The sequence below is a fragment of the Melospiza georgiana genome, chromosome Z (genome assembly GCF_028018845.1).
Source record: "Melospiza georgiana isolate bMelGeo1 chromosome Z, bMelGeo1.pri, whole genome shotgun sequence".
NCBI classification, from domain to species: Eukaryota; Metazoa; Chordata; class Aves; order Passeriformes; family Passerellidae; genus Melospiza; species Melospiza georgiana.
This window is the reverse complement of record NC_080465.1, coordinates 26,304,343-26,322,051: the sequence shown is the minus strand read 5'-3', so window position 1 is coordinate 26,322,051 and position 17,709 is coordinate 26,304,343. Positions and strand designations below refer to the sequence as shown.

Here is a 17,709-nt window from a genome sequence, read left to right as displayed (position 1 = left end):
AAGTAGAAAACAAGTTGCACACAAAAAAAAAACCAAAACAAAACAAAAAATAGAACAAACAAAAAAAAACCCACAAAAAATCCCCAAAAAACCCCATAATAATTTGCTATATCCTACAGGAAAATACAATGAGTATTACCAAGCCTCACTGAGCCTATAATTAAAGGCTAAACACTATTTCTGAGAATACTAGACAAAATTATTCAGAGCAGGCATTTGACTGGAAGACAGAAAATTTGAAGTGGTGTCAAAATTTTCCCTGTAAGTACGACTTCATTAAGACAGTAATGACTTTTTTAGAACATAGAGACTTAGATTTTTCACATCACTTTATGGCGTAGAGAGATCTACACACTGTATTCTCACAAGTTTAGTTTTAGTTGTGTAATTTCTAACAGGTAAGACTGAAGAATGAAATTAGTGCATTTGCAATTGAATACAGAACACAGTTCACATACTTGACAGTAAACAAAAAGAGAGTTGTTTACTCTTAAAATCTAATATGCAGTGAGAGATCCCTGAAGAAAAGTATGAGAAAATGGGACATGTAAAACACGTGAATCAAAGCTAAAGTAGATATTACTGGCATTTCCAATTTTTTTTTTCTGGTCCCACTTTGAAAAGTACAGTCATTCAAAAAGAGCCAGGCATAATTACTGTAACAATAACTGCATGTCCTCATTGTGCCTGATAAATGGAGAAAAAGACTGGAGAGAAAGAATTAAGCTTTTACATTTTTAAATAATTTTTACAACTCTAAATCTATAATCACCTGGTTTGTCTTCAATGGCAACCACTGAATTTGCCTAGTAATGGCACTTGGTAATCAGTAGATGTTAAAAAAAAATACATAGATGATAAGAAGACTGCAATTCATTTGGAATGATAGCATTTATAGATAGGAAAAAAAGCATTTCTAGAACACCCATTATCATTAATTCAAATAATATCTTAACAAACTTTAAAAAAATTACATATTTTTGATGACATCATGTTCTTCACATACTGTATTAAAGTGAATAATGGATCAAGTAAATATTAATTTTAAATTCATCCTAATCTTAGAAGATAACTATAGTTGATTTACTTCTTTAAGCTGTCTATAGGATACATTCTGTGCCACGTATGTAACATGGAAAAAAATATAATCTTCCTCAAAAATAGCTAATGGCTACACAAAAATACTTTATTTCATAACTGCTTATTCTAAATGTTTTCTTTTTTCAGTTGCATGGACACTTTTCTTTATTTGTCCTTTAGACTCACAGAGTTTTCCAGTGGTGGGCAACAAGCATAACACAGAAGAGAGCCATAATATGGATCTTGTAAGAGAAAATTATGATAGTGAATATAGATAAATAAAATCTGACTTTTAGGCATGGTCAAAAGAGATCTCTTCAGTTTGAAAATGTTTGACAGCAAAACTGAGTAAGGATTTAAATGTTATCACATGCAAAAGGTGAAGGACTGTGAAGAAGTAAAGTTGATGACTATCAAGGAATTTTAAAGTGAAGCTTAAAGAGAAGAAAGAATATTCTGCCATCATGTATCGCACAAATCAGGTCTCAAATAGAAGATTTAGATGAGATTTTAGCTTTGAATGATAAATTCATTTGTCTACCCTCCATTTTTAAACTTTGGTTGTTCTGGAACTTAAAAGAGTTGAGGATAAGTTGAATCATGATCATATTTCTCAGTTACTCAATTTTCAAGGCCATTTTCTCAGATTGTTCTAAGAATCATAAGTCATGTTCCCAGTCTGAAGGCAGCTGTCACTGAGGAATTTTGTGTGAGCCTTTCAGTCTCTTTCTCTGGTATGAGATGTTTGTTTTCTGGGATGAGGAGATTTACCTGATTTCTGAGGTGACCTAATCTCCTGCATCCAGGTTTAAATTTTCAATATCCTTAGTTCATTACCTTTTACCAATTTCAAAAATTCAAGTTTAAGGCAGAAAGGCCAGAGAAATGTTTTCCTGATATGCACATAAAGTCAGATAAAAATGCATGGCAATAGAAAACAGTTATATGGAGACCATCCAAAAGACATCAACCGTACAAAATGTAACTTAAATAAGGAAGTTGAAAAAGAATCCTGAAACAAAAAAAAGAACAAAAGATAAAAGTATGCACAAAAAGCAGTTAAAGAGGTTGCTAAAATAAATTCTGTTTCCATCATGGAGAAAAGATGTGAAGAATAAAAAGCAGTAAAAAACTTACATAGAGGAATTTTTAAAAAAAATCCATGGATGACAAACTGCAAAAGGAAGATGTCAGGAATATTTACACTGTCCAGCCAATCAATAAAACCACGACACTTACACAATCTACTTTCAAAGGCTTATGTCAGTTATTGAGGGCAAAAAACTATTCTAAATACATAAAATATATAAAATATAAATACATAAAAAACTCAGAAGTGTCCTTCAATTTTTTATTTGTGGATATATCTAGTTGTACTCTTACTCTCTCAGGATCTAGACCATATAGATTTAAAACTGTAAACATTTAGCATAATTTGGCCTTCAGATAGACAGCAAGTATTTTACAATTATGACCAAAAAAAAAGGCACAGTTTGCATAAAATCAGGAATTGGATTTTGTCCATACCATTCATTCCAATACAGAAAGTACAGGAAAATAAGCATCACATATTGACTGCTTATGTAGAAATAATGTAGTATGCACATAAACTTATTAATTCAGTTTTATGTGAGATTAAATTCAGTCTTGGAAATCTACTTTCAAATGCAATTTAGGCAGCCAAAGACATTGATGAAGATTAATTTCATTTAGCTGACTCAGAAATAAACTTACTATATGTGCATCCGTATACTTCAATGCGCATTCCAATCCTGCCATTTGGATTCCAGTCCAAAGGCACAAAACGAAGGAATCTTGCTTTAATAGAATGCTGGAGCTTATAGTACACGACACTGTCTGCATTCGTGTTTCCAGAAAACGCCTAGAAAATGAAAAAGAAATCAGCCACATCCACATTTAATACAGAAATATATGGAAGTATCGCTGATCTTTTAATTTTATATATTTTACTTCCATTTCACCTGGCAAACAGTCAAGCATAGGAATAAAATGCAATTGTCAGTGAATTTTACAGGAACATCAGGACGATTCAATATTGATGATTGCTTTGGATAAGGTGTTAACTCATCTGTGTATTTAGGGCTGATGCCCTATGTAGCAAAGTATTTAACAGCTTCTAAAATTTTAGTGAACGAACCCTGCTAACCCGAACATTCCTGTCAAAAAACACATGGAATATCCTCACATTTCAGTGGCTTGGCTCTATCGAACACTTTAGCATAAGAAAACTGAGTGATGTCTACAAACTCCTTCTACTGAAAGGCTAAATGGATTTCATTGCAAGCCTATGTTTTAAATGCATAGCATGCTGTTTTTAAAATGGTCTTATATTGACAGATCATGGTAATAAAAGACTTATTTCCAACTAAAGAATCCAAATTGTAAAAAGGATGTGTTTCAGTGTCCTGTTAAAAGAGAAGAATCTTTATTTCAGTTTTTTAACAAGGTGAAAGAAAAAAAAAAACTTTTTTTTACAGTATTTAACTGATAAAACTACTTTCCCATTTTCTTACATAAAAAAACCCAGAAATAAATAAAAATTTAGAGAAGAAATTTTAAAAAATCTGTAATAATAAGCCATAGCATTCTAAAAACTGGAGAATATTTTCTGATTTCTCTGGGTTGTGTGGTGTTTTTTTGTCATTACCTGTTTTTGGTATGTGAAGCATGAAGAATTTGTTCAGACATTTTGAATCCTAATATCTGATAGCTCTCTGAAATATTTAGATGAGCCGTATTTAAAAGATTATACCTTTCTGGCTGTATGAACAGTGCTGTTGCCATAGCTATAAGCCACAGATGTTGCAGCTGGAGAAGTACATAGCAACAAACATCTTTAGGTATGCAGCTTCTCTTTCCATAAGTTTTAGAAACAAAGATGAGCTTCACTGCATTCATTATTTATCTTTCTATACATAGATCGTTGCACCTTCTCTCTCCTGTAGTAGTAAAATTTCAGTAAATTTTAATCACTAAACTTTCAATGGGGAAAAAAAAAGGAAATTACATAAAAAGACCCAAAAACCAAACCAACCAATCAAAATGAAAATCAAAACAGTTAGTGAATTGGCTTATTTAAGCTAACCTATCAGGCTAGCAATGAGCAATGAGAGTTAGTGACTTTGAATATCCATTTTTAGCTTTATGCTTTGTAATTCCATTAAAACAGTACCTAAAGGTGGAAATATAACAAAAATCAGAGGAAATCTACTATTTGGAGGGTGAGACCCTTTCAGACATCTTGCCCCTTCAAATCCTATTTGCAGTTTGTAACAAATATAACTGCCCATGAAAGTACCAATTAGTTTGTTGACTGAACCAGAAACACGCCCCAGAAGTTTAAGCACTGCGAGCAAATGAAGTGTTCAGTTAAGATTTAAATTTTGCAAAATTGCTTTTGGAGAGCAGCCACCTCATAAAAATTAATTTGAGTTTTGAAAACAGACTGTATGTGGCTTGATATTTTTGCTGTAGAGTATATTTAGACTGTAGTTTTTTTAATTCAAAATTTGGGTTTTGGCTTCAACAATAACCTAAAAATACTTCAGACTACTTCTTTAACACCATTCAGAATGGCTAGTTTGGAAAACAGTATTTTTTTAATGTAATTTTACAAGGCTTTTATCTGGGAAAACCACGTTTTGCAGCGTATTAATTGTGCTGAGTACTAAATGGGTCTTTATTTCTTGTTTTAAACAGTCTAAAGGTTAAAATAAGTATTTTGATTTTTTTTCAGTCCAAGACCCCTTCAAAAAAAGAGAGGGCAAAATCAGACTGCCTTTTCTCTAGGTTATAGTACTAAAGGTGCACCTGAAACCTAAGAAAGTATCCTGTAAGCTTTTTAGAGGAGAATCATATTCAACTTTTAAAACAGTCCTGTCTTTACAGTAGAACACAACTACTGTTTCATGGTCCAATCCAGCAATCTTTAAAACATAGAATTTATAACCACATAATGAGCTTTTTTCATTCTACCCCTCTTCTTTAGACTGTTCAGACCACTTCACTCTTATGCCAAACTATGTATAGGGAACGTGCCATTACTTTAGATTATCCTCACAACCTACACAGATATCTAATGATTAAAAAGATGCCATGTGGCATCTTTTAATAGGAATAACACACCTCTATTAATAGGAATAACACACCTAATAATTGCACCTAATAAACACTGTTTAAAATGTTTGCATAAATATTAATAGGGTCATACACTTAACCCAATATAACTGTTTGTCAACTCTTATTAATGTATTTACATCAACTACATATTATACTGATTCCTAATAGCTTGAAAACATACCATCTTCCTTAAAGAATGCAGTTTTTGAAACACTGAAATACTATATTGCAGTTTAGCAGTAAACAGTAACAGGGCCACTTAACAGCAGAGATATCTAGGTAGGTGACACTCCACAACACATTTCATTGCATGAAGTAGAAGCATTCCGGGCTGTACTGAAGCCTGAACTGGGAGCCTGAACTGCTCTCAGACTTGGAGAGTTTAATTGTCCCACTCAATTTCTAATCCAGTAACTTCTTTATCTCAAGCTACTTTAACCCTGCTTTGAAGACAGAATTATTCAGTTCATTATGGTGTCAGAAATCAGAGATGCACTCTGGAGTGGTAGAGCTAAGTCCTGTGCATAGGAGGGCATTGGCAAGCTGAGAGTGATTGTGAAGGTAAGCTTGCATCAAGACAAGGTAAAAAAGCTCCTTGGTTTCTCTGTCCATCCTCTATGTAGAAAGCACATGTGGGTGTTGACCAGGGGTAATATAGGCATCCTGTTCAAAACTTTCCCACCAATCAAAAATTCTTCCAGAAATCAAACTGTGTAGGACCCACAATTCAGATAATCTAGAGGACATGACCCTTATTTACAAATATAACTTTACTGTATAATATACTAAATAGATGCTGTAAAAAATAATACTAAATAATATGCACAAAGCTTTTATGTCTTGTGTACCCATTGCTGTGAATATATTTATTACAAATATTATTTTTAAAAATGTACATATATAAATAAATATAGGTATACTTGGCTGCAAAGCCCCATGTAGTGATTAATAACAAGTACTAGAATAGGACCAAACCTGAATAACTTCGTTGGAAGAGAAGTTGTGGTACTAGTGTACCTCAGGATGGGTCTAACTTCATCATGTGGTTTATAAATTCTAGTACCAACCACAGAAAAAATCAGCATGAAGTAACTTGGAACTGTTTGTATAAACTACTGCCTTTAAAAATGTTGCAGGATTAACTAATCTCTCCCATTTTCTCCCAATATGTCTAAATCCAAGTTTATATTACAGTTTAAATTATTTATATCTCAGTAAAAAAAAGGAGTACCTATTCCAGATATCCTAGTACACAGTACAAGTACACATCAACTGACAGGTTTTCTGAACTAGAATCCAAACACTCGGACTCATCCTTCTCATCCTATTACCGCTGTGGTGAGTTATTGTTAGTCTATTGAAGTGGCTCCCCAAAGTCAACAACTATGAACTTTTCAGTTAAACTGAAAAAATGTGAAAGTCCCTCACTCTGACCAGAGAACACTGTAACAGACAATTGCCTCCTTTCTTAGATGTCTGCATTACAATTATAGGGCTAGGACAAAATGATCACAAATGTTAAATTAACAGATTTTTAAGACTTCGTTGGTTATAAATGATATATGCAAAAGCTAGCTGATATGTCTCATATAAAATAATAACAGTGATATTATACTGAGAAGCCCTGTGCCATCAGTTATTTACTGTACCTTTCACTAGATCTTTAATTGTTTGAAGACACTGTTGAAATATAATAGCGTTATCTTAAGTTGATCAAAACACACAGCAGTTACACATACTCATAAATCTGAGTGTTCATAATGTCTTTTGTAAAGAAAAGACAGCACATATTAATGACAACCTGATTAATATAGACCAGACAGAAAAAAAACTTAGCAGAAAACCATCATAAATTGTTGTTCCAGTCAATGTTCACTGCTTGTACCACCTAAATCCCTATTCCTGCACTTAAAGCTTTCCATCACTGTCACTCAGACACAGGACAGTGGGGTCAATTATACAAACACTCTTTCGGTCTATCTCTTTCTCTTATTTCTTTACATATGGTGAGTGTTTTATTCACTGTCATGGTTCTTCCCCTTTTTTTTTGGTCTTTCACCATGTGAGTGGAATATGGAACTTTATATATATTATGGAACTTTACATAAGTTCCATAATAGCTCCAGAACCAAGAGATGAAGAGAGGATGAGACTTATCAGTTAATTTATCAAAGGTGACATCTGGCATTTCTAAATGGACTCCAGATATTACTTCTGCCCTTCTGTTTTGTTAGGGGTTTTTTTTTTTTGGGGGGGGGGGGGGGGGGGGAGATTCTTTTTTGTTGTTGTCGTTTTGGATTTTGGTTTTTTTGAGACAACAAGTGAAACAATTTGCTTTCATATTAATATAGAAGAGGCATAGTTCAATATCTAAAATTAAGCTAATGGTAAAAGATCGTGAGGTTTTCTCTTCTTACAATAGTAGTAGTTGGATATAACACTGCAGGGGTGCACAAAATGTTTCAATCTAAGGCCCTTGAACAGCTTCTGTTAGTCAGAAGAGTTTTATCAACAGCTACCCATGCTCATTTTGAAATGGGCTTAATAAATTCTGTTTTCTTTCTCATTCTTAATTCCTTTTATGTTCAATATAACTGAAATGAAAAGATACTCAATTTTCCAAACTATATGGTATGGGGACTAATAAATAAAATAAAAATAAAAATTAAAAATATATATGTTTAAGCCATCAGCCACAATAGGTGTTTTGAATTCTTCCATCTAGCTTACTTCATCATTCAGATGTAGTAAAAAATGTTATGTGAAGTAACTTGTCACCATCAGAGGGAGCTCTTGTATTGACACAAATAGGCGCAACATTTCCCTTTAAAAATTATCATAGCAATTTTTCCTTATAAAATCCCAATATAGAGTATGAATCTACTATGTTTTATCTATTAATACCTAATTACATGGACCTCAGAAATATTCCTGAAAATTGAAAATACGAATGTGTTTCATAAAAGTATTACTGGAATTTTACACACTCTTTAACAACGCTTGAAGATTAGCTAACTCTTTATTTGAAATGAATATAGATATGCTTTTTATAATATGGATCTGTAGTCAATGAATTTAGATTCTGATATTCCAAAGGCAGCTGTGATGATCTCAGAAGGTAGCAACCAAAGAAGTTTCGGTAGTTGTATTTTAACTTTTTTCCCCCTTGTTTTTTAATAAATCCATTTGAAAAAATCTGTAAAATATGAATACATTGTATTTTGAATCTGGGCTAAAGTGCAACTGTCCTTTCACTTTCAAATCAATTTGAAGTTTATTCACTACTCTTCTTCTGGGTAAACAAATGTTTTTACTAGTTTCTTTAATCTGGAGTACAAAATTGAATTTATACACTTAGAAATAATTAACTCCGTAAGTGTTATCAAATATTTTCAAAGGGGCAACAACATATTTAAACTGTTTATTCACATATTTTCCTGTTAAAATTTGAAAATAAGAAAACTGTGTGGTGGTACAGTTCTAATTGAATGAAATTTATGTAGGAATCACAATTCATTATTGTACTTCTATAATACGTGACATAACCCAGAGATTACCAGAAAGGTAATCCAGGTAATTTATAACTACAATACCTTTAGTGCAACAGCTGGGTATGAAATCCACTGAAATGTCAAAACAGCACGTGGGAATTCTATTTGCTCAAAGCAATATAAAAAAAGAAATCCCAAACAAACATTTTATTAATACTATATTATAAATTTTCTTTTCATAAAATTTCACACCTTGCTTTGAAATGAAATTAATTATCAGAAAGAAAGGAAAGAAACCTTAATAACTGTAACATAGAAATGGCACAGCAAATACTCTTATGTTCTAAGGATCATAAAAAATAAAATAGTTCAATGATAAGCTTCCCTACTAAATTATTTCTGTGGCTTTTCATACATGATGTCTCATGATTTCTACCTTTAAAGAAATTTCTTTAAATGAATTCTTTTTCAACTCATCTTTATGGATTTAGACTAGTGTATAACATCAAACTAACACAACAATCTGTTTCTTAGGTTGCTGCAACATTAGTCAAATACCTCACCCATTTCACCAAAAACTTTAGTGGTAAAATTTCACTTTTCTTTTCATATAGGGCTTGCCATTCTGATACTTAGAATGCCTTTCAGAAGCAACCAACTTACCTATTTTTAGCTTTACTCTGAAAAAAGATACTATGAAATGAAAAGCTAAAAAAACTCACTGAGATTAAATGTTTTGGATATGATGAGAACAATAAGGCTGTAAGAACATTCTGTTTACTAATTCTAATTCTGTGCAAAAGTGTTCAGCAAATGTATATTAGGGTTGCATTCAGTAGTTATCAGGAACTAGTAAAAATATGTGGGAAGTATTTCCTGTTAAGAACATTTAGAATACAAAAGTAGACCTTCAGTTTTTCAGAAACATCAGCATTCATGGTGGAGCCTATCGCTCTAGTAGGCGTCTGATGCCTCAGAAATGTAATGCAGAGAGCAAAGTCTGCACTGTAAACATACTACTAGATCACTTAGGAATATTTACTAGAGTGCTCTCTTTGAGCCCAGGAGATGTGTCTTAAAAGCCACACTGAATATAATAAAATCAACTTCCTAGTTATTTGTCATATGGAGAATTCGTTTCTAACACAGACTTCAGGTATTTGGATAACCCAAGCAACAAACTAACTGCAGTTGATTCTTTCCGGTACTGCTGTGCATTTAAATAGAAATTAATGACTAGAAAATACCAGTGACCAGCAAATTTGGCATGCAACGAGAGAACACATGATGGGCAGCCAACAGAATGGACACACCTTCAACCCTCAGCGAATGGGTACCTTTGTGGGAGGGAAAGAAGTGACTGATACTACAGGACAAGGCAAGCAGATTGGCACAGGTGCCTCCACAAAAGAAAGGAATACAGAAAAACTTTGCAGAAACAACATTAAGTTAATCCTCAAAGTGAGACTGGAGAGGACAATTTAAGGTGACAAAGTCTCTTTCCAGGTACAAATTTCAATAACTCCATGGCTCACAGGGAAAACCTGACACATGGTTTGCAGCCTGAAGACACATCAGTGAGGTCACCAGCTTTCTTCCACGAGATAGGGCTATCTGGTGGAAAGCAAAAGGAAAGCACCTGTACCAATACAGTACTAACAGTAATTCTGATACATCACTTTCTATGTGAAACCTAAAATGATCAAGCTCCTTTACTCTTATCCCATCTCCTCCACAGCATATTTTACTTCATCTTCTCATTTCACTAAGGTAAAAAGGCAGAGGAAAAAAAAAACCAAAAATGTATCAGGAACTGACAATGTTTTGACTTCCCAACTCCTGTATCCCAAGTTTAAAAACACAAATCCAAGTTACTAATATTGATTTACCTCAGAGATAGGCAGAGTCCCTAATGCTTACTTCAGAGTCTCTAGTGTTACTGCATATATCACTGGGATCTAGCTCCAGGCTAAGGCTGTTATAGCATGAGAGAAATGCATAACCCAGAAGTAAGAACCCAAAACTATATATCTTAAGGATACAACAGGGTGAACATAGCACTGAATTTCAAATATTTAAGGTCTTTTAAGGTTTTTCAACTCTAATAGTCAGAAATCAGACTACATGGCATAAATGGGAATAAATTTCACTTAATGCACATGACATCATGAACCCTAACTCTGATTCTTCAGAGGAGAAGACGACTTCATGACTGAATATATGGGAATAATACTGGTTATTTGTGATGCTAATTTCTTTAGTTCATGTAAACAGAGCAAGCATTCAGTTGTACCTCTACGCATACAACTATCACTATGGGTTAAAGCTAAAATACAGACCAAAGAAAATGGGTTGAAGCTCACAAAGATTATTCAGTCCACACACCAAGACATCAACCACAATATCACTGCAAGACAATCAACCATTTCCTTAAAATAACTAACTGCTTTCTGGATAAAGTGGCATTGAATATGCATATGAAGATTGTTTCTTTATATATACTAGAAAGAATTCATCTTAAATAAAAGAATTTCAAGAAATTTTGTTTTTCACTTGGTATCCCTAGAAGGAGGCTCTCATACCAGCAACAAGCTTGTGAGACAAAAATGCCACACAACTCTCATGAAGTAAAAGTGTTGCCAGCTTCTAATATCATCATTTCCAGAACACTGAATTCATGTCTAATACTTATGAAATGCTTGAGGGATGAGAGACAGTGAAAGTCATTTGTGCATGGCACTCGAAATTATGATGAGTACAGGTACATGGGTGGTCATTTCTCTCAAACTAAATTATTCCTTGCTCAAGAGTAGTCTGGAAATTAATTTTTATTCAATTAGCTTTGATACTCAAAAGAGACTATGTGGGAACGGCTTTTCTAAGAGAAAAAATAACAGTCCAGAGTGGCATGAAGATGGTCCAAAGTCCATTTTGTAAACCAAAAAAAAAATAGTGGATGGATAGCCCATCATGCCTTTCTGTACAGCAGGAAAAGAAAATAACTAAATAGTAAGAATTTTTTTTCATGTAGACATTGCTTGTGGAATTTGGAGCTCCATAAAATGCTATTTTCTTTTACAAGAATCTTGAATACAAGAATGCTAGTTCTTTGACTAAATGTTTGTGAAATGGGATGTAATTTCAAACAAACTTTTAGATGACTTTTAATGTATTGAAACTTGCAGTAACCTGTAGGAAGGAGTGTGGTAGATTAATGTTTACTGCTTTAGGTTTTTTGGAATATTTCAACCTAAAGATCTTGCTTACATTGTAACATCTTTAACTGCCTTTGGTGCACACTGATGCTGCAGAATGCTTATAAATCAAGCTATTTCAAGTGGATATTTTTAGTTTGCAAGTCATCACTACCTACTTGGTGCATCTGGAAAAAAGCAAAGTGCAAGGCAGAAGAAAATGGAGAATTATCCTCTTACACCTTGAGCAAACTGCATCTGAACAGATGAACTGATTCTGAAATGCTTTTGAAAAACATTCAAACTGAGATCTAACTGAGAACCTGAAGAAATTCAAAGGTATATCTAAATTTGAACTCTACTATTGGGTTTGTCTTTAACTTTTTACCTTTTTTTTTTTAGTCTCCTGTAGGATTTCTTGGGGGAAAAAAAGAAAATATCATGTGATGCTTGTAACAAACACTAAAATCTGTCTCAATGCTATTCCCCCAGTTGAATAAGGGACAGGTGAATTTGCAGAGATGCATACTAGTAAAATTGTTCTTACTCCACTTTACAAATACAGATTGCAATCAGACAAAGGTAATTCTACTGAGGACTGTTTTCTCCTTCATTTGCAACCAACATTTAAGTGTGCACAGTTCACAATTCATTGTTAAGGACAGAAAGGATTTCAGGTATTTTATATATAAAAAGCAAAAAGAAATAATAAGAAAGCAAAAACAAATAATAAGAGCTGATATTTAAACTGCAGCCAGTTTAAAAAACATTTTGTCACCACATAGGAGAACAACTTATTCCTTCCTTTTGATAAGTGTATTTCACTATGTGTGTGTTACAGTAGAAACTCCATTATATTTCTTAAGGCAGGCCAAAATCTGGAAAAAAATAAATTAAGATAAAGATCAAGCACGAAGTTACCTGATCACAATTCAACGAGAGTGATTTCCTTGGAGAACCCAGAGAGCAAAGGCTAAAAACAAATTTCTAGATAACAATACAATATAATTAACTGAACAATTACAGAGTAATTCACCAGTGTCTTTTACAACTAGTAGGGGCAGATAAATATTTGGGAAAAGGAAGGAGGTGAAACACTTCATCAGTTCATGTGGTCCCTCCATCTGATACTGAGTGATCCACTCAATGTAGCAGGAACTGCTCACAGAAGTCAACACACTCATTCTAAAGACCGGTCTCAAGTTTCCAATTCTTGCAATCTAATTTGTTTTAAAAGTTGGCAAGTTCATACTTCATGACAGCTACACAAGTTTTGGGGTTTTTTAAACCTATGTTAAAAGCTATGAATTAAATCACTGTCATATAATCTATACTTTGTAAAAGCCACCTTCTCTTTTAAACAAGGAATTGTTTGCTCCCAAAAACCTTTGTTATCATTGAATGAATCAATGATCAGGATCATTGTAAAAGAAGACTGCTTCTGTTAGGCAAATTATCACCTTTGCATCAGAAGTAATTTCAAAATGACACAGGAAAAGGACAGGAAAATTCAATATGGTATCATTTGTAAATATTTTTAGATCTGTCAGAAAATGGAAGTCATTCTTCAACTGCCTAACAATATTTCAAATTATCTTCATATAACACAGAGTGAGTAAAAGATTTCTAATAATTTCAAAATGAAAATGTCATTCACATTGTATTTAAAATATTAATAAATGTCACACTTTGTTATCTTAATTTTTCAAACCACAAAATAAGAAGCTTTTTAAGTATTTATAAAGAGTATGACACTGCTTTGTAAATGTATTTATAATACAAAAAATTGTTCACAAACGTTTGAAATAAATACACATTTTAAAAACCCAATAACAAGAAACACACAATACAATCATGGATTATCACAAACACTAATTTGTGATGCATTACATAATCTCTTCATGTAATTCTTAAAAAAAAAGTTATTATTTTAATACTTTTGCGACTTTAAGCTACTTATGATAGATTAAAACATGGGGTTCCTTAAGATATGTTGAATGTACTAAATTTTTTTATTCTAAAGTATAAACTGAAACTCAAAACTAGAAAAAAAATTTTAAAAACTCAACCAAAACCATCCCTTCAGACTTCTCAGACTCTGCTTTTAGTATATATGCTCAGTTATCTGTCATACTACCTCTGTGTGAAGTCTGTCCTAAGTGGACTCTTACGAGGACAGCAGTCACTAGGAATGCACAAAACTTCACCTCTGTCATACTTAACAAGGCACATGGTCATGTTCACTGCCAGTGTACCTGGTCTTTACTTGTTAGCTGGTAAAGAACAGATTTAAATTACCATCTCTCATACAAAGATGGCAATTCCAGAAGCTGGTAGTCTGTGTAGCGATCAGATCTTTACATACATGAGACTGTAGACCAAGAGTCATCTTGCCAAAGATGCAGAATGCATTGAAAATAAATTGAGGAGAAAATTATTCTGCCACAGATAATAAATTCTAGGACCATAATTAGGATCTGGAATGATTGAAGCTGATAAATGAATATGAAACACAAACTTACAGGCATTATTCTGCAGTTTTTTACTCTTTACAGATGAAGACTATGAAAGTTGGTCTTGTAACATGAACCATCTGTGAGTTTCTGTGTTGTATTTTTTATGTTGTTGGCATAACTAGATATTTTGACAGTGATAAATAATAAAAAAGACCATCTCTTTCAGACTGAATTTACAAATTTACCTGTATTCTAACAGAGAAAAAGAAAAATCCAGCAGAGAAGTAATTAACCACGATCCCTACTTGTTTACCTGGCTTCCCCTCCTGTAACCCTACTAGACAAAAATAATTATTCATCCATCGTGTTAGATGGATAAATCAAGTCTTTCTATTTGACATTTGCTTCTAAAGTCGGAGGTGGCTCCAACAGCTTTTAGCTGCTAAAGATCAAGATGGAAAATTCTACAACGGGGGTCTGTCCTGATCTACACCTATTTGTGCAACACAGCAGAGACTCAGGAGTACCAAAAAAAAAAAAGCAAAATAATTCTAACAAATGAAAGTATATAGTTGTAATCATTGAAAATATCCATTGACTTGGAAAGGATATTGTAATTGACTCCAGCCTAGCTCCCTCTCACCACTCAGTTCAAAATGCTGAATGCTTGACACTACGTTTGGAGTTGAAATCCCCACTTAGACCTACTATGCAGAAGATTCAGAACATCTTTCATCAATAATCATTTAAAAAAATATCATTCAATCTTACTTAATTTTGTAATAATCTTTCATGACTTTTGTAGCTTTTCTCCTTGCACAACTGAAGTAAGCTGCTGCTGTGTTGTCTACTATATGTTTACTTTAGAAACACAGAACTAAAGAAAGGCTTTTTTAGCATGTTTTCTTCTGGGAACAGACCCTTCTATATCAAGCAAAGAGCTATTGCTCTTTACAGAAACAGAGGACAAGGCTGCTACCTAACTTTTAAATCTTCCTTTTCTTCCAGGCTCTTTTTTTGACCAAGACCTCCTAAAAAGTCTCTTGGCAGCTTATATCCTTGCTGCTTTCTGCACCTTACCAGATTGAGGAGAAACTTTCAATTCTGTTCTAGGACTATTCCACGGTTTTACAGCATAGTTTTTATCGTGCTCACAAAGGGGTAAATTACCTCCCCCAACTTGTTCTGAGGTCTTTGACAGATGTCAGTGACTGCAATAAAAAGAGAACCATCAATTTCTATTTTGTCCCAGTCATAACTTTCTAATCGCTAAGCTAAGCCTACAACCAGCATTATAAATCTAAAGACTACCTTGAACACAGAGAATTCTGTAGTTTTCTCTAATTGTGGTCCAAGAAAGAGATATCCAGCTCCAGCTCAGCAAAACTAAATTAACAGAAAAACTAATCAGAGCTGTGTAAGCATTTCAACAGATCTTAAGGCTTTGGGCAGAGATCCTTGCTGGGCACCCTAAATCACATGAATACATCTTCAGCTAGGATGGCAGTCGGTGTCCCACTGTGGGAGGACACTGCAGTTGTACACCCAGCTGCCCTTTCCTGGCCACATCAGGGCGCTTTCACACGCCCTTTTACTCTTTGCAACCCTTGCAATACATCCACTCTCATGCTGCCAGAGATTTGATCCCTGCAACATGAGCTTTGCCAACATGCTGCTCATCTTCACCTTGGGAAGAAGGCTTGAGTACGGGGTCTACAAGCTACACACACACACCCAGACAAAAAACTTGCCCTACACAAGTAAATTGTACTTCAAATATGACCTTCAAGTCCTATTTTTACTTCTATTATTGAAAATACAGGGAATTTTGGGAAAAGATACAGGCTGTTATGAAGTGAATTTCAATCCATGCCACCAAAAATCTGTTAGAATTTACTCACTGCTTCAGAAAATCGTAAATTAGGACGGTGTTAGAGACATTCCTTCCATGATACAACTAATCTTCCCAGGATGATCAAAATCAAGTATGAAAACTAATTACAGTCTTCAACAATGACAGAAAACATGATAAATGTAAGACTTTTTCAATTGTATATTCAAGACAGAGTGTGAAAAAGCGGAAAAAACACCAAAAAAAACCCCTACTTGCTAAATTCAGAATATTTATTATTTTAATACATGTCTAAGAAAACACTTTTGCTCAGCTAAAATACTGCTTCATAATTCCACTGATATCACCTAAACTGACTGCATTTTTAACAAAGCAAAGATCTGATCTCATGTGAACAAAAGACTAAGACAGCATTTTAAAAGAATTCCATTGAGGAGAGTATTTTCAATTGAAGTAATAAAGTTTAATTTTTTTATTAGAGAAATTAGAAAAATAGAAAGAAAAACATGTCAGATGAAAGAACAAAGTGTGTGGAAAATCTGCCGTAACAAACCAATAATGCAAGTTAGAATAATTGCAGTGTGCTTTATTTAGACTGAGGAATGCATGCATGATGAATCAACCACTCAAGCCCTCCTTAAGTAAAATCTGTTTGTCAGAAAATTAGCTATGGATACTTAATCCAATTAAGAACTTAGCTCTTTCTTACTGTTTCGCTTCATCAAACTAGAATTTGGCAGTCTCAATTATTTCCCATCTTCCTATTTTCAGAAAGTTTGTTTGTGCTTTTAGAGTTTTGTTTTTCTGTTGTTTTTTTGTTCTTTTTTTCTCCTTTGGGTTTTTTTATAATTCTTTCTTTATTTCTTATTTTAAAAGTCAGTTTACTAACTATATGTATTTTCATTATTTCTGAAAGGAAAGAAAGCATGTGCTATAAACAAACTAAAAATAATTCATTTTTTAGCAACTAATACACTGCAAGTGCATTTGCGGTTTGTATTTTTATTTATTTCTTAAGAATTTATTTTAAATAAGCTACCTTAGAATGCAAAAGAATGGAAACTAAGGGAAAGTCAAACTTAAAAATATTCATCTTTCATATTGCTCCTGACAATTTTAAATATATTTAAAATCATGAGTTAGCTTAGCCTTCAGTAAGGAGAGGTATTATTGTTTTTCTTTTTTTGTACATTAAATCTCTTTTTATATGAATTTGAGGGCTTGATTGAACCATTCTTAAGAAAAAATTTAATCACATTAGTGAGTTCAACTTTTTATCATTAAGAGATAAATTTATTATTAAATCAAAGTACAACAGTGTTTTTCATTAATAAATTTGTCCTAGCTTCAATAACAAGTATTATTTTTGCCATGCAATTTATTTATATTATGTACACTATATTCACATATATCTTTTTATATTTTTCTGCACCTGAGACCACACAAATTTTTCAGTCTTGCAGAAGCTACCATTAAAGAGTTCAGATTTCTCCTGC

General features: G+C 33.3%; 1 protein-coding gene across 1 annotated transcript in view; it reads right to left on the bottom strand.

Moving 5' to 3' along the window:
• Nucleotides 1–17,709, bottom strand: part of CNTNAP4 (contactin associated protein family member 4) — a 198,436-nt gene that overhangs the window by 72,818 nt on the left and 107,909 nt on the right. The window contains exon 4 of the mRNA XM_058043764.1: nucleotides 2,815–2,962. Within this exon, the coding sequence (XP_057899747.1) occupies nucleotides 2,815–2,962 (148 nt within the window). The remainder of the gene's footprint in view (nucleotides 1–2,814; nucleotides 2,963–17,709) is intronic.